The sequence below is a fragment of the Carlito syrichta genome, unplaced genomic scaffold (assembly GCF_000164805.1).
Source record: "Carlito syrichta isolate Samal-C Ts95f unplaced genomic scaffold, Tarsius_syrichta-2.0.1 Scaffold302298, whole genome shotgun sequence".
Classification (NCBI taxonomy): Eukaryota; Metazoa; Chordata; class Mammalia; order Primates; family Tarsiidae; genus Carlito; species Carlito syrichta.
Window position 1 is genome coordinate 235,726 of NW_007246394.1, and position 18,318 is coordinate 254,043.

General features: G+C 38.3%; 1 protein-coding gene across 1 annotated transcript in view; it reads right to left on the reverse strand.

Moving 5' to 3' along the window:
• Nucleotides 1–960: 960 nt before the first annotated feature.
• The window catches only part of SPINK5 (serine peptidase inhibitor, Kazal type 5), an 87,089-nt gene continuing 69,731 nt past the window's right edge, over nucleotides 961–18,318 (reverse strand). The window contains exons 26-34 of the mRNA XM_008056241.2: nucleotides 18,111–18,189; nucleotides 14,424–14,551; nucleotides 13,600–13,672; nucleotides 12,830–12,919; nucleotides 12,593–12,720; nucleotides 11,709–11,805; nucleotides 7,633–7,763; nucleotides 4,423–4,540; nucleotides 961–1,267 (exon numbers count right to left, since the gene is read on the reverse strand). Of these exons, the coding sequence (XP_008054432.1) occupies nucleotides 1,259–1,267; nucleotides 4,423–4,540; nucleotides 7,633–7,763; nucleotides 11,709–11,805; nucleotides 12,593–12,720; nucleotides 12,830–12,919; nucleotides 13,600–13,672; nucleotides 14,424–14,551; nucleotides 18,111–18,189 (853 nt within the window). The 3' untranslated portion in view covers nucleotides 961–1,258. The remainder of the gene's footprint in view (nucleotides 1,268–4,422; nucleotides 4,541–7,632; nucleotides 7,764–11,708; nucleotides 11,806–12,592; nucleotides 12,721–12,829; nucleotides 12,920–13,599; nucleotides 13,673–14,423; nucleotides 14,552–18,110; nucleotides 18,190–18,318) is intronic.

Genomic DNA, 18,318 nt, shown 5'->3' on the forward strand with positions numbered 1-18,318 from the left:
TCCAAGTAGGTATATTACACTGGCACAGTTCTTCTGTAGCTGGGAATGCCAAGGATCATGACAAATTCTCCATATAGTTTCTCCCTCTGGAGTGTATTCACACCACCCTAGAATCTTGGAATGAACAAATTGACTAGGTAGACTAAGTAATGACAAGAGTTCCAGCATGAAGGTAGGAGCTTACCAGTCGAGTCATCCCACCCTTTCTAGTGCTTGGGCTCCTCCTTAGATTTTCCATGATAGAGTTGCACTGCCTCATATGGCAACCTACCTCTATCCACATGTAGCTACTGAGCATTTGAAATGTGGCTAGTCCATACTGAGATGTGCTATACGTGTACAATAATACCAAAGATTTGGTAAATAAAAACAAGTATATTGATTACATCAATTATTTTGACATATTGGTCTATATAAAATATATTATTAAGGTTAACATTACCCATTTTTTTGTAGCTACTAGAACATTTTAAATTGTATATGTGCTCACATTATATTTCTGTGGGTGAGTGCCTCTCTAGAGACTTGCACATACTGGTAACTCATTTCCTTGGGATTGTGGGTGCAAGGCCCTGATACAGGAATTGTCAAGCAGGAACGTGACTGGACAAGGAAAATTACTGGTTTGTATCTTTGGATGGAGCCTACATAACTGAGAAACAGTTATGCCATTTGGGTAAATTTTGAAGCTAGATAAGGGAGCTGGTATGTGATGAGTAGTTAAGATGAGGCTGGTTCATAGCTGATTTAGCTTTATACCGCTGTTGGCTGCTTGGGATGCCATATCTTCCTACCTCTCTTCTAGATGTTCCTTCTCAACTATGACAGTAACTTAAATATGAAAAAAGTGACCAGTGTCTGTTCATCAGTGGGGTTATTAGCAAGACATAAGGGTAGAGTTTATTCAGTTTCTTTAAAAACAGATTCCTATTATCGAGGCAGTGACAAAGAAATCCCAGGAAGAGTGTTCTGCTGCATTTACTTTTATTAAACAGGCAGTTGGACAGACAGCATTGTGATTAGGACATTTTCAGAGTATAGACTGGGTAGAAATATCTCTGTACCCTCAGATCACAGAGTCTAGGAGGAAAGAGATGGAAAAGACTAAAAGTCAGTGCGTCCATTCCCAACAGCTCTGTATTGTTTTCTACCATAGATAGGATAAGCTCTGAAGAGTTCTTGTATATACAGATGGCAAAGATAGGTGATTCAGAATTGGGATTTATGTTTTCCCTTATGGCTTTCATCAGTCCTCCCATCACTCGTCCTAAAAGAGAAAATGGGTAGGTTAGATGCTGGAACTCAGAGATACTGTAGAAACGTGAACTGTACATTCATAGTTGTGTCTTAGTCAAAGAAATCCATAAATTCCTGCATTCTGCCAAGAACTAACAATTTAAAATTACTTTTTTATCCAAATTTATTTAACGAGTATTATCTGAGGACCTGGTAAGCTATGGCTTTGTTGCATCCTTGAAAATCTTTGTCATGAAATTGAGAACAGTTACTTATTTATTTCACAAAATAGTATTAGTATTTTCCTTACAGTAGGAATTTCCTCCCAATATAGCAAATCATCTTTTACTTGAGATAATGCCTTATCTAGAGTTCTTGGCTTTCAGAATCTAAGGAATGATGGCAGAGTATTAGAAATGAAGTCAGAAGATCTACAATGAATCCAAGATATTGAATGAGTAATTTTAATAAATGACAGAGTTTCCACCAGGGTTTTTTCTATAAAATGGGGCTGATGATGATCCTTGTCCCAATCAAAGGACTGTTGTGAGGATACAAAAGGAAAATGCACATAAAACTCTAAAGAGCTACATAAATCTTAGTAGTTACCATGTAATAGTCATGGCATACTAGAAAGTCCTACATACTTAGATAGTAAGCAAAGAGAGTCCCAGGATCCCCAGCCTACTTTTCCAGGAAAGTTGTGACTGCCTTTTATTCCATTCTTGGGATTCCAAACTCTCTTAGAGAGTATCCCACCGAGGAATAAAGTCCAGGCAATAAGTTCCAACCCCCAGTATATACATCATAATAGTCATCAGAATAGTGCTGGGCCAACCTGTACCCACTGAAACAAACAGAGGGAACTGAAATTGCACCCATGCCCAGGACACCTTTTGTTAGGATACTTTGTTTCGTTAACCAACACCATACATAAGTCCTGTCATTTTTAATGCCTGTTATGCAACTCTAGTGGAAAGCAAACACCCAGAAATGAAAGGGAGGAACTCTCTTGCAAAACTTTGTGAGTTGAGCCTTGGCAAGATTCTTCCTTATTTGAAGACATACATCTTATGAATATAACCCTGTGGCAAGTTCCTCATAAAGTAGTTTTCGTCAAATTGCTTACATAGGATGAGAGTTACAGAGAGGTGTGGTCTAAGGTGTGATCTATTGGACTTACATAAAATTATTTGACCTCCCTGTTCTGAGACATATGAAACTAGGTGTGCTTGTGAGGAGGGGGAAAAGTATATATTGTCAATAAAATGGAGAGCAAACCACTAAGAATTTATATATTTAAGATAGCAAACATAATATGGGGGCTAGTGTAGAGTTTAAACTCTTTTTATGGATTCTGAAAAATCCTAGAATAAGTAAAGGACTTTGTCAAACCCACATGAGGAAGGAAGGTCTTTTGATTTCAATCCAGTCCCTGGTTGACTCTATCCAGCTGCTGCTGTGAAACCAGAAACACTCTAGCCTACAGTTTTTGTTTTCTCAGTTTCTCATATCAAGGATTGTTCAGTAGTTCTTTTGAATACGACCTCATCTAGTGTTGCTTGACTGAGATCCCCAAATCTGGCCAAATAGTTTCCAATTACATTATTGCCAAAGCATTAAATAGCAGTGAAATGGAGTAATCGCAGTATAACTAATACAAAACAATTTTATTAAGTTTAATGTGTCAAAATGTTATTTATTAAATATAAATATAAATACAATTTTATTAAAATATAATTGCTTGAAAATAATTTATCAAGTATAAATAAGCACTGTGTCAGGATCTGTTTTTCTTTTTTTTTTTGAGTCAGAGTCTCACTCTGTCACCCAGGCTGGAGTGCATGGCACGCTCATGGTCACCACAGCCTCGACCTGCTGGGCTCAGGTGATCCTTCTGCTTCAGACTTCCAAGTAGCTGGAACCACAGGTGTGCACCACCACACCTGGCTGATTTTTAAAATTTATTGTAGAGATGAGCTCTCGCCATGTTGCCCAGGTTGGTCTTAAACCTCTGAACCCAGGCAATCCTCTCGCTTCTGCCTCCCAAAGTACTGGGATTACAGGCGTGAGTCACTGCACCTGGCTATTTTTCTAACTTCATACTTTAGACTCTTCTCTTTCTCTAAACTCATACTTTGATCTTAGGCACATTATTAGTTATAATAATGATAAAAGATGTCATTGATTTTCAGACACTATGGAAAATGTATAAAAGTCAGAGTTTATTGAATATTACCATAGATCATTGAGATCTTTGGCTTAAGGTATTTATATGATTGGCCTCAGGTCTCAATAATAAAGAACATCGGTCAGGCACCAAGGCTTATGCCGATAATCCTTGCACTTTTGGAGGCTGAGGAGGGAGGCTTGCTTGAGCCCAGGAGTTTGAAACCAGCCTGGGCAATATAATGAAACTTCGTCTCTACACAAATAAAAAAATTAGCTGAGTGTGGTGGCATGTGCCTGTAGTCCCAGTTACTCAGGAGGCTGACACAGGAGGATCACCTGAAGCCCAGGAGGTCGAGGCTGTGGTAAGGCATGCCACTACACTCCAGCCTGGGGGATAGAGCAAGACCCCAGCCCCACAAAAATGAAAAATAAAATAAAAAAATAAAGAATATGAAAAGCTGGAATATGAACCCATATTCACCTTTAATAAAGCATTTTCTCTTATTTGAAAGTCCTTGCTATTTCATGTACATACCATCTTGTCTAAGGAAGAGACTACCAGAGAGAATGTCCAACTCAGTACTCTATGCTGAAATATCCTTGTAGGGGTTTAAATAACATAGGTCAACTTTCAATGTTGGGAAACAACTGAATGCAATGTAGAGTGCAAGAGTACATCGGCCTCACACAGAAATGGCTTAAATCCAGCTCTGCCACTATCTGACCTCTCTTGGTCTCTGTCTCATCTTTTTATTGTCAATCACAGAGAATTAAATTTACCCTGAAATAAGTAATGTTACATTAGAGACATTGCTCATAAACAATCTATTAATGAGCCCAGTAAACAGTTTAAAATGTTAACTGCTATATTATTTCACATATTGCAGTAATTACTTATCTTCACAGTGAAAATGTGACCGATTCTGGAGTCACCTGACCTAGTGTCCCTTCTCTGGCCGGAGAAATGTCCAACACCCAGTGTGAGAGAACAAAAGGGAGAGCCCCTGCTCCTACCTCTGACCATGGAGCTGGTGTACTCACAGATGCGGCCATGCTGTCAGGGGTTGCTCCTGGGACGTGGCCCTCCTCACACCTGCCTAGACTATGGATGTGTGTATTAGTCTGACGGATCCTAAAACAGATCAGAGCAAGCTTCAACAACAGGAAAACAACAGGAAAATCTGCAGTTCTAACAAGGACCCATGTGGGTGACATTTGAGCATCAAACCAAACTATAGTCAGAGGGAAGACATGGGCTCTGCATTCAGCCATCTCCATTTTCCAGTTCGTGTCATCCAGGCTCGTCCCTCTTTTCTGCTCCGGATTTGCCCCAACCCTGGATGAGTTTCATCACCTTTCACTCACTACATACTCGCAGAATTGTTGAATGTTGACAACAAACTTGAAGCTCAAAAGACACTCTTTTATAGAAGGGAAATTGGATCCCAGAGAGCAGTTGGACTATATGGAGTTATCTATAATGTGACTTGGAAAGCATAAAATATAACAAGATATAATTATTAGGTAGTCTGATTTTATAGCTGAAAAGAATCTAAAGGAGTATGAATTTTAATGCCTCTCATTAAGAAATATTATGAATCAAACATCCACTTGTTTGCCTCTGGTGATGGAAAACTCATTATTTATCAAGTTAGTGCAATTTGTCTTTGGACGCTGCTTAAGTTGAAATTGCTCTCTTATAAATTTTTCTGTAACCACAGAAACTAATATTAGTCTCTCTTGCCTGGGAATCTTTTTGTTGTTGTTGTTGAAAGCAGGATTTATTGAGAAGACAGAAAAGCTCCCAGAGCAGGAGGGACCTGAGAGGGTTGCCCTGTTTTTCTTATAATATATACTCCCCTAGCCAAGCAAGCCATCTAGGGACATGCTTTCTTAATATTTTCATTATTAGAGTTTCTTGCTCTAAAGTTCCCTTGAATAGAAGATCACTAGTTATGAGTATATACAGTTGATGGCAATTCTGAAGAAAATTTTATGTATAATTTAGGCCCTGGCATTTACAATAAGAGGTATTGAAGAATTTCTGGGCTGAAGATAAGGTGCAACTTAATTCCCAGACAGTTGCATTCATTGCTTAAACAAGGATTTTTTTTTTTTTTTTGAGTTGGAGTCTCACTCTGTCGCCCAGACTGGAGTGCAGTGGCCGCTCCCGGCCACCACAGCCTCGACCTGCTGGGCTCCGGCGATCCTTCCACCTCAGCCTTCCAAGTAGCTGGAACTACAGGTGTGCGCTACCACGCCTGGCTAATTTTTGATTTATTGTAGAGATGAGGTCTTGCCAAGTTGCCCAGGCGGGTCTCGAACCCGTGGGCTCAGGCAATCCACTCACCTTGGCCTCCCAAAACGCTGGGATTACAGGCTGAGCTACCGAGCCCGGCCAACAAGGATTTCTTAATTCTTAAAATTCTATAAGGCCTATGAATGAATTTCAAGTAGTCTATGGGCCCATGGATATTATGTATACACACTGTTTATGTCACACTTTTTTAAACATTTTCTTGAAAGAGGTAACTTTCTTCATATTATCAAAGGACTCTTTGATCCCCCAAAATTTAAGGAACAACTCCCTCGGATATAACAGTAGTATTGTGGGGAAAAAAGAAAACTATATTTAAACTCAAATCAACAAAGTTAAAATTCTGTCTGATCTACTCTCTAGCTTTGTGACTAAACAAATCACCTGGACTCTCTGAACCTTGGATTCACTCTCTGTATGCCAAAGATAATACCACTCCAAGCAGGCTGCGGGGATTCAATAAGTGAATATGAATTGCTTTGCCTACCACACTTTATTCACATATGCAAGATCATATAAAACTCTCATATTCCAATTTCATGCTTTCGAGCATATGACCCAGGGGATGACTTTTTCTTTAATGAGTTATTTCATTCAAAAGAAAATAATTATAAATTTAAATATTTTTCCTGGATTAAAAAGCAGGATATCAAAAGTCCTATCCTTAAGTCCTGGGCCTTCCTTACATGCCCTTAGAAGAATAAAATAGTACCTGGACTGCAATGTGAGTCTGGGGTAGAGTAGGGTAGAAAAACTAAGACTTGGCTGGGTGCAGTGGCTCGGCCTATAATCCCAGCACTTTGGGAGGCTGAGGTGAGAGAACTGCCTGAACCCGGGGGTTTGAGACCAACCCCGGCAACTTGGTGAGACTTCGTCTCCACAATAAATCAAAAAATTATCCAGGCATGGTGGCACACACCTATAGTTCCAGCTACTTGGAAGGCTGAGGCGGAAGGATCGCCTAAGCCCAGCAGGTCAAGGCTGCGGTGGCCGTGAGTGTGCCATTGCATTCCAACCTGGGCGACAAGAGTGAGACACCAACTCAAAAAAAAAAAAAAAGAGACAAACTAAGACTTGATACCATGCTTTCATTGAAAGTTGGTCATATGGAGGCCAGAAGGTATAGAGTGTGTGTAGAGGCAAGGAGGAATTATTACCAAGATCAGATTGTATTTGAGCAGAAAAGCAACAACAAAGCTAAGACCAATAATAATAAAATGGCATCCTTGTAGTTAATCTAAAAATAAAAATATTTGTGTCTAGTTGTTCTCTCTAGAACCTGTGAAGTCAGGTGCTCAGAGTACTACCTCCATTTCTCCAGTAAAGAAAGTGAGACTCAGAGTGATGGGATGATATACCACAGATACACAAAAAACAGTCATAAATCTGAGGGCAGACATCAGAGCTACCATTTATTTTCGTGTGTTTTCTTTTGTATAGCGCCACTTTCCTTTTGCAGGGTGTTACTGCCTTCAATAGGAAGGCTTAGAGAAAACGGGAAACCAGTGATTCTTGTAATCGTTGGTCCTTGTAGACATGATGAGCCGAGCTGGCTCCGTAAAGCAGGATTCTCACCTGTGTTTCTTGGCTACATGTGGGCTGGATGAGGCCCGCATTTCTAGTGGTATGTATAGGCTCATAAAGACGTCCTGCGATTGACCCTATCACTTTTTCATTCTCCCTACTCAGTAAAGTATATAACGCTGTGGGCAAGCAATTTTACTAAAGGGATCAATCTTTTCTTTTTTATATATAAGACAGCTAATCCACACATTTTGAATTTTTACCTTCTATGATTAATAAATTACTTGTAACACACTCAAATTGGTATCAGTGGGCTACTGTGAGCTGAAACTACAGCTAAGAACCTCTATACTGAAAGATATGATGCCTCCCCATATACTTACAGGTTTTCATGACACAGCATGCAGGGATTATTATATGTCTGGCCATCATCTCCACAGACAGGCTGTAAATCCTTTGGGCAAAGATAACCGATCCTGGGCAATACTCGATAGTTTTTGCATATTTCAGAATCCTGTGCAAGAAAAACACAAAGCAGACTTCCTCAAAGGCATTCAAGGAGGGGAATGGGCTTGGGAAAGCCTCTTGGTTTCCTTGATCCAATTTGAATAAAAATGTGAGGAAACAGTGACACAGGTCATAAAAATTCATATATGTATTTATCTCACACCATATTAGGAGAATTCAACCTCCTGGCTTTTGTAATTTTTTAACCAGAGGAGATAAATAAACAGATAAACTAGGGCAGACAAAGCAATAAGAAGGCAAAAACTCTATATATTAATAATATGGGACACAATAAGTTGCAGTGTGTACATAGGAAAAAAACTAGGATGATAATCATGCTAGAAGTAATATTCTTTTTTAAAATGAAGGTATTAGGTATATACAGCCTACAAAGGGAAGACTCAGAGATAAATACTAATTACCTGCAAGAGTTTTGAGTCCTAGCTTTGCTACTAATTAGAGAAGTGACTTATCTAACATTTCTGAGCCTCAATTTTCTCATCTGAAAAATCATGAATAATAGTAGCTCTTATCTTTTATTAATACTTTAGAGGATTAAATTAGATAATGCATTAAAATGCATACTTAACACAGTGTCTATGACATACTAAGCGCTCAGTAAACATTAGTTGTCAGTATTTTTTCCATGGTATATGCTTTTTTCCAAGTCAAAAAAAATTGTTCTTTGTAGTCTTTTTGAAAGTATGAGTTTAATAGTTAATGACAATAATAATAACAGCAACAACAACTTGATTAATCAGAAAACAAAGGCAAAAAAGTAGGACTACAAGATGAACAACAAATCCAAAAGTAAATAGAATGGTGGAAGACCATGATACCATTGGATATCAGTAATCCCATGAAATATTAATGTGTGTACTCCAGTTAAAAGACTAGAAGAACAAAAAGAACCAACTATGTAATATTAACAAGAAATATACTTTAAATATAAGGAAACAGACAGAGTGAAAGTAAAAGAATTAGCTCTAAATAACTCATGACTTAAAGTAATCACAGAATTTAGAAATGTTTTGAAATAAATGACAATGAAAATATATCCTATTAAATCCCTGCAGCTGATGCAATGATTTGAGGGAAAGTTGTAGCTTAAACACATACATTAGAAAAAAAGAAAGTTGTAAAATTGGTAGATGATCTAAACTTCTATCTCAAGAGCTAGCAAACGATGAACAAATTAAGGAAACAGAAAAAAGAAACTATGAAATAGAAATAGAGAAATTGAGCCGGGCTCGGTGGCTCAGCCTGTAATCCCGCGCCTTTGGGAGGCTGAGGTGAGTGGATTGCCTGAGCCCGTGGGTTCGAGACCCGCCTGGGCAGCGAGACCTCATCTCTACAATAAATCAAAAAATCAGCTGGGCGTGGTAGTGCATGCCTGTAATTCCAGCTCCTTGGAAGGCTGAGGCGGAAGGATCGCCGGAGCCCAGCAGGTCGAGGCTGCGGTGGCTGGGAGCGGCCACTGCACTCCAGTCTGGGTGACAGAGTGAGACTCCAACTCAAAAAAAAAAAAAAAAAAAAAGAAATAGAGAAATTGATGAAACAGAAAACAACAAAGCCAAAAGTTAGCTGTTTGAAAAAATTAATTGATAAACTGTTTGCAAAATTGGCTAAAAAGGCAAGAATACAAAAGTTATCAATATTAGCGATTAAAAGGGCATCATTATATGAATTATAGCTATTAAAAGGATAATGTATAAATGTTATGAATGACTATATGTTAGTAAATTTGACAATGTAGATGAAATTAACAAATTCCTTAAAAACACTTTCTAAAATATAGACAAAGAAGAAATAGGAAGCTTAAGAGTATTATATTTGTTATTATTCATTTCAGAGAAATCAAGTAGTATTTGTTTGTTATTTTGTTTTGATAAATAATTCAAACATCTAAATGGACTGCTTTTGATTGTGGTGAGTTCCATATTGATATCAATACTTAGGGAGAATTTAGACAAGTAATTTCTATGAATTCCTGGCAGAGGTAGAACTGAACAAGGTATATTAATCATATTTTTCAGGTAACTGCTGATACAGTATTCAAAAGGCACTAAGACAAAGTATTACAAAGAAGAAGCACACAGAGGCAACAAAGACAGAATGCTTCTCTTTTTTTTCTTACATGGAGTAGTACATCAGCACAACTCAGCAAATTCTGTTGATTCCACATTCGAACTAGACCCAGTATCCAAGCATCTCCCAAGAGCTCCACCACCACCTCCATGGTACAAACTAGCATCATCTCTGCCATGATTATGGTGATAGCTAACTAGCTATCCAGCTTTTGTCCTTGCTGTCCCACAGTGTATTTTCAATATTCAGCAGGCAGAGTTATTCTTTTAAACCACACATCAGATCATATCACTCTTCTTCCCAAAACCTTCATTTGGAATAACAGCCAATGTCTTTAAAGCTGTCTAAACAGTCCTTTATAACATGGTCCCCTACTACCTTCCTGACTAGTTCCTCTACAGTTCTCTCTGAAGTTATTCTGTTTCAAGTACACTGGACTCTTGGCTGTTATGCTTTCTTCCTGGAATGTGCTCTCTTCAGATATACCTACAGAATCAGTCCTCTTGACTGGTGCAAACTTCATCTTGCTGTAAATGTCACCTTTTGAGAACGTTCTTCCCTGTTTATATTACTTAAAATTGCATGCCCTCCACTCTCCATCTCAGCATTTTCCTGGTTTATTTCCTTCTTGGCATTACATTTTATTTATTTTTCATATCTATTGTTCCTATTATTCTAATATAATATGAACTCCATGAGTGGAGAGTTTTGTCTGTTTTGTTTATGGCTATTGATCTAGCACACAAAAAGAAAGCCTGGAAAAATAGTAGATGCTCAACAAATATTTGTAGAATGACAAATACACTGTCTGATTGATGAAAAAATTAATGATGAATATGACTCTCTTCTCCAAAAGTAATCTTGGCTCCTAACCAGACTGTGGATTGAGAGGAAACACAGGGTTTTTCTGGTTCTGCTGGTGATATCTTATTTCTTGACCTAGGTGCAGGTATCACAGGTATAACCATCTTGTGCTGGGATATGTGTGCTTCTTCTATGTGACTATTATACTTAAGTAAAATGATTTTTGAAAGAACAGATTTTGTGAATAACTCTGTGCTTCGGGATCCCTGAAGTAGAGATTATTTACTAGAAATATGTGATTAATGCATATTTCACATATTCAGTTCCTTTATTACCCTAGTTGTATCGAGTAAATAAGTAGATAAAATTCATACTTGATACCTTTCTTTCTTCTCTTCTGGGTCATCAGCCTAGGTGCTAAACTCTTCTTTTTACAGCCCAATCTGAGAGCATTTCATGAATATACCTTACATTCTCATATTCCCTTTCCTCCTTTCTACTCCTCATCTTGCTGAAGTTCTAAAAAAAAATCCTCTTATTCTAATGTACATATTAGTAATGTAATACTGCATTGCTGGTGACCATCAGCCTGTTTTAAATAAGAATGTGTAGCTCAGCACTGCTGAGTGGTTGGATTCACAAGTGTGGGTCTGCTCAGTCAAGCACTCCAGGCTGCTGGGAAAAGCCTGGGTGTGGAGGGAGACGAGCAGAAGCTGGGAGATGAGCCTTCTTGTTCTGCTGAAATTATAGAGTGGAGTTGCCTGCCTGCTGGACCACATGTGAGATTAGGCACACTTAGTCCACACCCACTTTTTAAAATTTCAAACTGAACTAAATTGAAGCAGGGCTCATAATCTCAAGGAGCACAGAATAATGCACTGATGAGAAATCCCAGAACTCTCACCACGTATAAACTGCATTAAGTCCTCAAAGGATTGAACTAGCCCACCTCAGAAGCTTCTATGGAAATAGGGTTATGGAGGGCAAGCGGTAACAGATCTAAAAAAAAAATCAGGCAAATTAAGTTTCTAAAAACCTTCTGAGAAATAGCCATCTTTACCAGAGAGTTGGCAGACTCTGGGTTGTCTTCCTCTTCAGAAGCTCTGATGTGGGATAGGTTTTCTTGAAGTCTTACCCTTTCTGAAGCTTCTTTTTGGCTAGAGAAAATAATAATAATAATAATAATTCAGAATAATATTCACAAAGGCTCTGCTCCAGGATAGTTTCCAGTGGAAAGTTAAGCAAGCCTCATAAAATATGATAGCACCATAGAAATTCAATCAAGAGAGTAAACAGGACGCTACATTAAGAAAAGTACACAAGTAGGAACAGGTTTACAACTTTTATCACTTAACAGATGACAAGTGTCTAATGAGTTTTGATTTCCTAGAATCTAAAAGAGAGTAGTATGGGTAATTCCTACTTCAAAGAACATTCACTGTGAAAAACTAAATACATTCAACTATTATTGTGTTTACAGTGTTTTTTACAACCATCATCATCACCCATCATGCCCATTGGTCCCCAGATCTGAGTGTTTGCTAAAATAGCCTAGAAAAAAAAAAATTCTAGAGCCCTGGAAATTCCAACTGAATATATTTGGGGTGTGAGAAATCTGTATTTTATTTTCAAAAGACATCTCAATTGAGCCTGACCTAGTTGTGAAATAAAGATCTCAAACAATGTTTTCTGACCATGATGCTGAAAACTGCGAAAAGTTTTCATAAAAGAGATAGTAATGTGGTTAGAACTTACGTCTGATTTGCCTGTCTCCAAGTCCAAATGTTTTTCTATTATATCAGATGTTCTCAACTTAAGGGCCTTGATTCCAAGGACTTATTTTAACGATCCCATGGGATTCATGAGCAAACATATTTATGCAATCAGCAGTTTCTAAATATGCAGTTCTGTGGGCTGAAGGGGGGACAGAATCCTCTTACTCACAAGACGGCTCTGCACTTGTGGCACTTGTTTTTATAGAATCTTCCATCAGCACCACGCACTGGGTCATTCTCTCGAGTGCAGATGAGTTCGTTGTTCTTCAGATACTTTAGAAATTCACTGCACTCATCCTAGAACACGAGAGAGAGGAAGTGAACATGGCTTTTCTCTTTTCTGCTTGGCGATTTTCTCAAACTTGGTGTTAGGAAGCCCTTCTCTTAGCTCTGGGCTCAGGCTCACTGCACTTATCCTGGCAACAGAGCCCAAGAAGCGCCCAGGTTGTCTAAACTTTGCATCCTCGGCTTCATTTCGAACCTCTCTGCACTGGTCCTGAAAACACAGGGAAACATAAATACCACTTGATAGATTCCTTTTCTCCTTCCTTCTGTCCATCCTTCCTTTCCCCCATTTTTCACGTGAGGTGTGCTCTTGACCAAAAACAACCTCAAATGATCTAACTCTACAAAAGTGATTGTTACAGTTAAATAACTGAGAAAAGACGTCGTCTTTGTTGTCTTGAAAGGCAAACAGAAAAGAGAGCACCATGTATGATTTGCTGATGTGGAGAAAATCACCTGAAGAAAACAGAAAAAAGACACAAGGAGAGAAGCTAAAGGGGGGCTTGAAATTAGTATCATGGCCTGCATTATTAAAACCAAGGTCACCAAGCCACTTGAAACCTCATTTCATATTTACAGTGTGAGAGATAAGCGTGCCATTGAGGTGGTAGAGAATTTTACCCTCTATTTTCCAATCCATTTTTCTCCCCAAGAGGAAAAACTAAAGCAATAATTGACACTCACGCCAAGGGAATTCTCTGCAAAATCAAGAAAAGCATCAAACCCCAAAGTCAGTGGAAAACAATCTTATTGTGACTCAAAATGATAATATTGGCAAAATCAATTTTCTTTAAAGTGAAAGATTAGTATGCTTATTATCCAAACTGAAGGAGAATGAAAGATTCTGTAAGGAAAAGTAAAAGAGTTGTTTTGGTATTCTTTAGAAATAACCTTTGCATTGTCTGAGGGCTTGGAACTTGATTTTTCTGCATCATTCTTTTTTCTTTCATTAGCTTCCCGCTCACTGCAGAATGAAAAAGTATGGGGTAATTTTTCTAGGATTGTTACTGAATTCTCTTTAACCAAGTATTTCTCCAATTCTAAACATTTACAAATCTAACACTATTTTCTCATATCTAAATATCTAAAAATACTAGTTTTAACTGAACAGTTCTGACAATTGGAATTTTCATAATAATATATTTGTGGCAATCCTATAAACTTTCATAGATTCAGTTACTAGACTCTTATCCAGAATCACAGTATCCCAAAGACCATTATCTTTTTCCTTAACAGAATATATTTATGGCTGTCATCTAGAGAGCTGCTTCATTTCTTGTTTTTATTTTTCTAATTACATCATAACTAAACTCTCATTTTTTATTGTTCTTCACATAACTAAAGTGCTTTGAAGTTTATAAATATTTTTAAAAATATTATCTCCTTGAATCCCACAAAATAAATGTTGTGCAGTTACTATTCTCTTTTTATATAGGAGAAACAGAGGCTCTGAAAAGTGAACTGGCCTGTCCTAAGTTTCCTCTTTAAAAAGGAATGGCTTTGTTTCTACACAGTAACTGTCTTTTCCTACCCCAGGGGCTCCAGATATGAACATGCGCCTCATCATTAACAGTTTTAAAAAATTGCAAAAGTGTTCTGGAAACCAACTATTCTCTTCAAAAGTTAGGAGCTACTATATTGTTGATATGTAAGTGCTTTAGGTTTTCTGGCAAACAGGCAGAATGATCAAGAGGCCAATAAACCTCTTTACGTACAAAATGCTTTGACACATGGCACACTTGTTGACATGCATCTTGCCATATGGGCCTCGAACAGGGTCGTTTTCTCTGGTGCAGATAAGCTTCCCCTCTCTCTCCTGGCTCCGAAATTCATGACACTGATCCTGCCAAAAGGAGCAAAAAAAAGGTGTTACTATGATAAAAAAAATTATCAGATATGAACTCAAATACTTAAGGAAAAAACAGAGAAGATGAATTTTCAGAAGTGGACTGTGTTTTAAAAGCATTTTATTCAATCTCTACCTAAGACGCTTGAATGCTCTCCATAGCGTCTCTCTCAAATGATTGTCTTTGTCCCAATGGAATTTTGTTACTGACTAAGGGAGACTATCACTTAAAAAAAAATTATAAAGTTGGGATCTTGCTCTGTCACCCAGGCTAGAGTGCAGTTATGATCATAGCTCACTGCAGCCTCAGACTCCTGGGCTTAAGCTATCTTCCCACCTCAGTTTTCCAAGCAGTTGGGACTATGGGCATGCACCATCACACCCGGTTACTTTTTAAAATTTTTTGTAAGCTGGGTTCGGTAGCTCAGCCTGTAATCCCAGTACTTTGGGAGGCTGAGGCAAGTGGATTGCCTGAGCCTGCGGGTTTGAGACCGGCCCTGGCAACTTGGCAAGACCTCGTCTCTACAATAAATAAAAAACGAGCTGGGCAAGTTAGCGCGTGCCTGCAGTCCCAGCTCCTTAGAAGACTGAGGTGGAAGGATCGCCAGAGCCCAGCAGGTTGAGGCTGCGGTGGCCGGGACCATGCCACTGCACTCCAGTCTGGGCGACAGAGTGAGAATCCAACTCAAAAAATAAATAAATATGTAAATTTTTTTGTAGAAATGAGGTCTTGCTATGCTGCCCAGTCTGGTTTTAAACATCTAGGCTCAAGTAATCCTCCCACTTCAGCCTCCCAAAGTGCTGGGATTACAGGTGTGAGTAAAAATGTCCAGCCCATCCCATTTTTATACAGTTTTCTCTGAGGCTGAGTCTTAAACTGTCTCCTTGCAACAGTACTAATTACTCCACACATTGAAAGTCTAACTAAAAAACCCTGGAATTAAATAAAAGACAGTCTTCAGCAAGACATATAAACAGTTAAACTTTTCAGCTTTGTTTTCCAATAACAATTTAAAACAACAACAATAGCAAAACGCTTTTTATTATGCCAGGCACTTCATTGTGTGCTCTAATGGATTTCCTTTAGTGATCACAAAAATCCTATAAGGTAAACATTCATTATCATTATTTTACAGATGAGAAAAATAAGACTCAGAGGTATGAAATACTTAAAGTCAATGTTGAATTTGTGAGCAGAAACCTGCTAACAGCCAGGCTATACTTTTTACTTCTTTGTTTTTATATAACAGAGGTTTACTTCTATTTATTCTAAGAAAATAGAGCTGTCTTTTTTGTTCATTGAAACATGAAATCCTTAAAATAAGCCAATAGAATTGAATCTACAGACAGGGTCTGGCCTCTTTAAATCTTTGGAGTTGCCTGAACTGCTGTGAAGCCCAAAAAGCCAAAGTGGAGATATAGGAATGTCACCTTAAAAAATACCACTTGTGGCCTAGATTGTATTTGACCCTTCCTTCCTTCCTTCCTTCCTTCCTTCCTTCCTTCTTTCCTTCCTTCCTTCCTTCCTTTTCTTGGCAAAAGGTCAATATGCATTTTATTTACTCCTAATTTAAAAAAAATTTTAGAATCAGAAGGTACATGTGAAGATTTGCCACACAGGTATATTGTGTGATAATGAGATCTGGGTGTGGGATGTTCACAAACAATTCCAAGCCTACTTTTATCTGCAGCATTTTAGAAATTCTCTGGAATTGAAGACCTGATCAATAGATTACATGTCTTGTGGCAGAGAGGGGCTAAAAACAGTCAAAATTATTCCTTTTTAAAAATCAATCTGCAAGCTCCAAACCTGCTAGACATGGGACATGAGAAAACCAAGCCGCTTTCCTGGAAATGTAAGATAGTAATCAATTCACAACCTTACCCTCATCCCCATCCTCTCTTTGTGAAGTTATCAGTTTACAACCTCTGCTTGTCATGTATACCCTGGAGACAGTTTGTTCTTTGAAAAACTGGTTTTGCTAAATACAGCCTTGCAAATTCCAAAGAAAAATGTATAGCCTTACAACCCAACCCCCCTCCCTTACCTAAACTAACATATAAAACTCCTCTCCTCTTTCTCTGGGTTGCTCAGCCTTGGAGCATTAACCCACTGAGTTGGCTGGTGCTAATAAACTGCTACTTCCTAAGACAGCTTCAGTGTCATGGTCTCTCTGTTTTCCCGCAGCAGTCTCACCACTATCATTTTGAGACGTTACTAGAGTTATTTTCTCTTCCAGGTGCTCACAATACCCCACACACTGTGTTTGTGACAGAACCCCGCTGCCTGCACTGCAACCTTGACTCTGAGGGTTTCATCTCTGGCTCCTCTACTTATTACTTTTATGGAGTTAGTTTATTTTACGTTTTCCTCAATTGTGAAATGGAAAAATATCACTCACAGCAGAGATTTTGGAAAAGTCTAAATATAGTAATTTGTAAAACTTACTTTACTTCATATATGTAGGTAAGATTATCGCTCTCTTTTTCACACACACACACACACACACACACACACAAAACCTCTATAATTTTATATATACAGCCGGGCTTGGTGGCTCAGCCTGTAATCCCACGCCTTTGGAAGGCGGAGGTGAGTGGACTGCCTGAGCCCACGGGTACGAGACCCGCCTGGGCAGCGAGACCTCATCTCTACAGTAAATCAAAAAATCAGCCGGGTGTAGTAGCATGCAACTGTAGTTCCAGCTACTTGGAAGGCTGAGGCAGAAGGATCACCAGAGCCCAGCAGGTCGAGGCTGCGGTGGCTGGGAGTGGCCACTGCACTCCAGTCTGGACAACAGAGTGAGACTCCAACTCAAAAAAGAAAAATTACATATACATATATAGCACTTTTTGTTTGAAATTTTTAAAATAAATACAATAATATTGAAAACTTATCAAGATTTTAAGTAGGTGGCCTTTAGAGATCATGTGAAGTCATACAATAAAATATTTTCTCAAAGCTATTCATCTGCCAAAACACATAGCAGATATTTTAAAGTAATGATAATTACTAGCAATGTTTCATTTTGTTTAGTCACTATGGGCCTAACAAAAAGTTGCCTCGCTAATGAGAAACATCCCTGGAAAAATTTTACTATTTTGCTTTTCTAACGAAAGTCCATAGGTAGGTTGGAAGAGATGATGTCCATGTGTTGGTGTTGTAACATGCTGAATATTATATATGAAGACCAAGATTCAACACTAGGGGGCACTGAAATGCCAGGTCAAGAATGTATCATCTAGAACTCCAAATTTTGATGTTCATTTTCTTGTTTGCAATTTTTGGCATCTGATTGCTTGATTATTTATTTGTTTTAAGGCCTCAGAAATGAAATTCACTGGGTAACCACTGTCACTTGACAGTTGTCTCTGGTACTCACTCTTAGGGCACTGAAGAACATGTTTATTTGCAAGATCTGGCCATAATCTTCCTGTTTATCACTATATTTCCAATGATTAGGACAGAGTCAGCATTCCATGACTATTTGCTGAATGAATTAATTGTACAATGAGCCAGCCAAAGTTAAGCATTAGCTTGTTTAACGTAAGTTACCTGCTTGTCATTGCTCTTTTGTCTAGCGTTTCTCCTGTCTTCGTCCTCTTTCTTTTTTTTTTCAGCTGCTTCCCTTTCCCTGAAAGAAAAAATGGACAAAAACACTCCAACCAAAGTGAACAAATATTTCATCATTACTGGATATGACTTTAAGACAGTTGTCATTTTCTCAAACTGATAAGAAATTATTATTCTACTCTAAGACCCC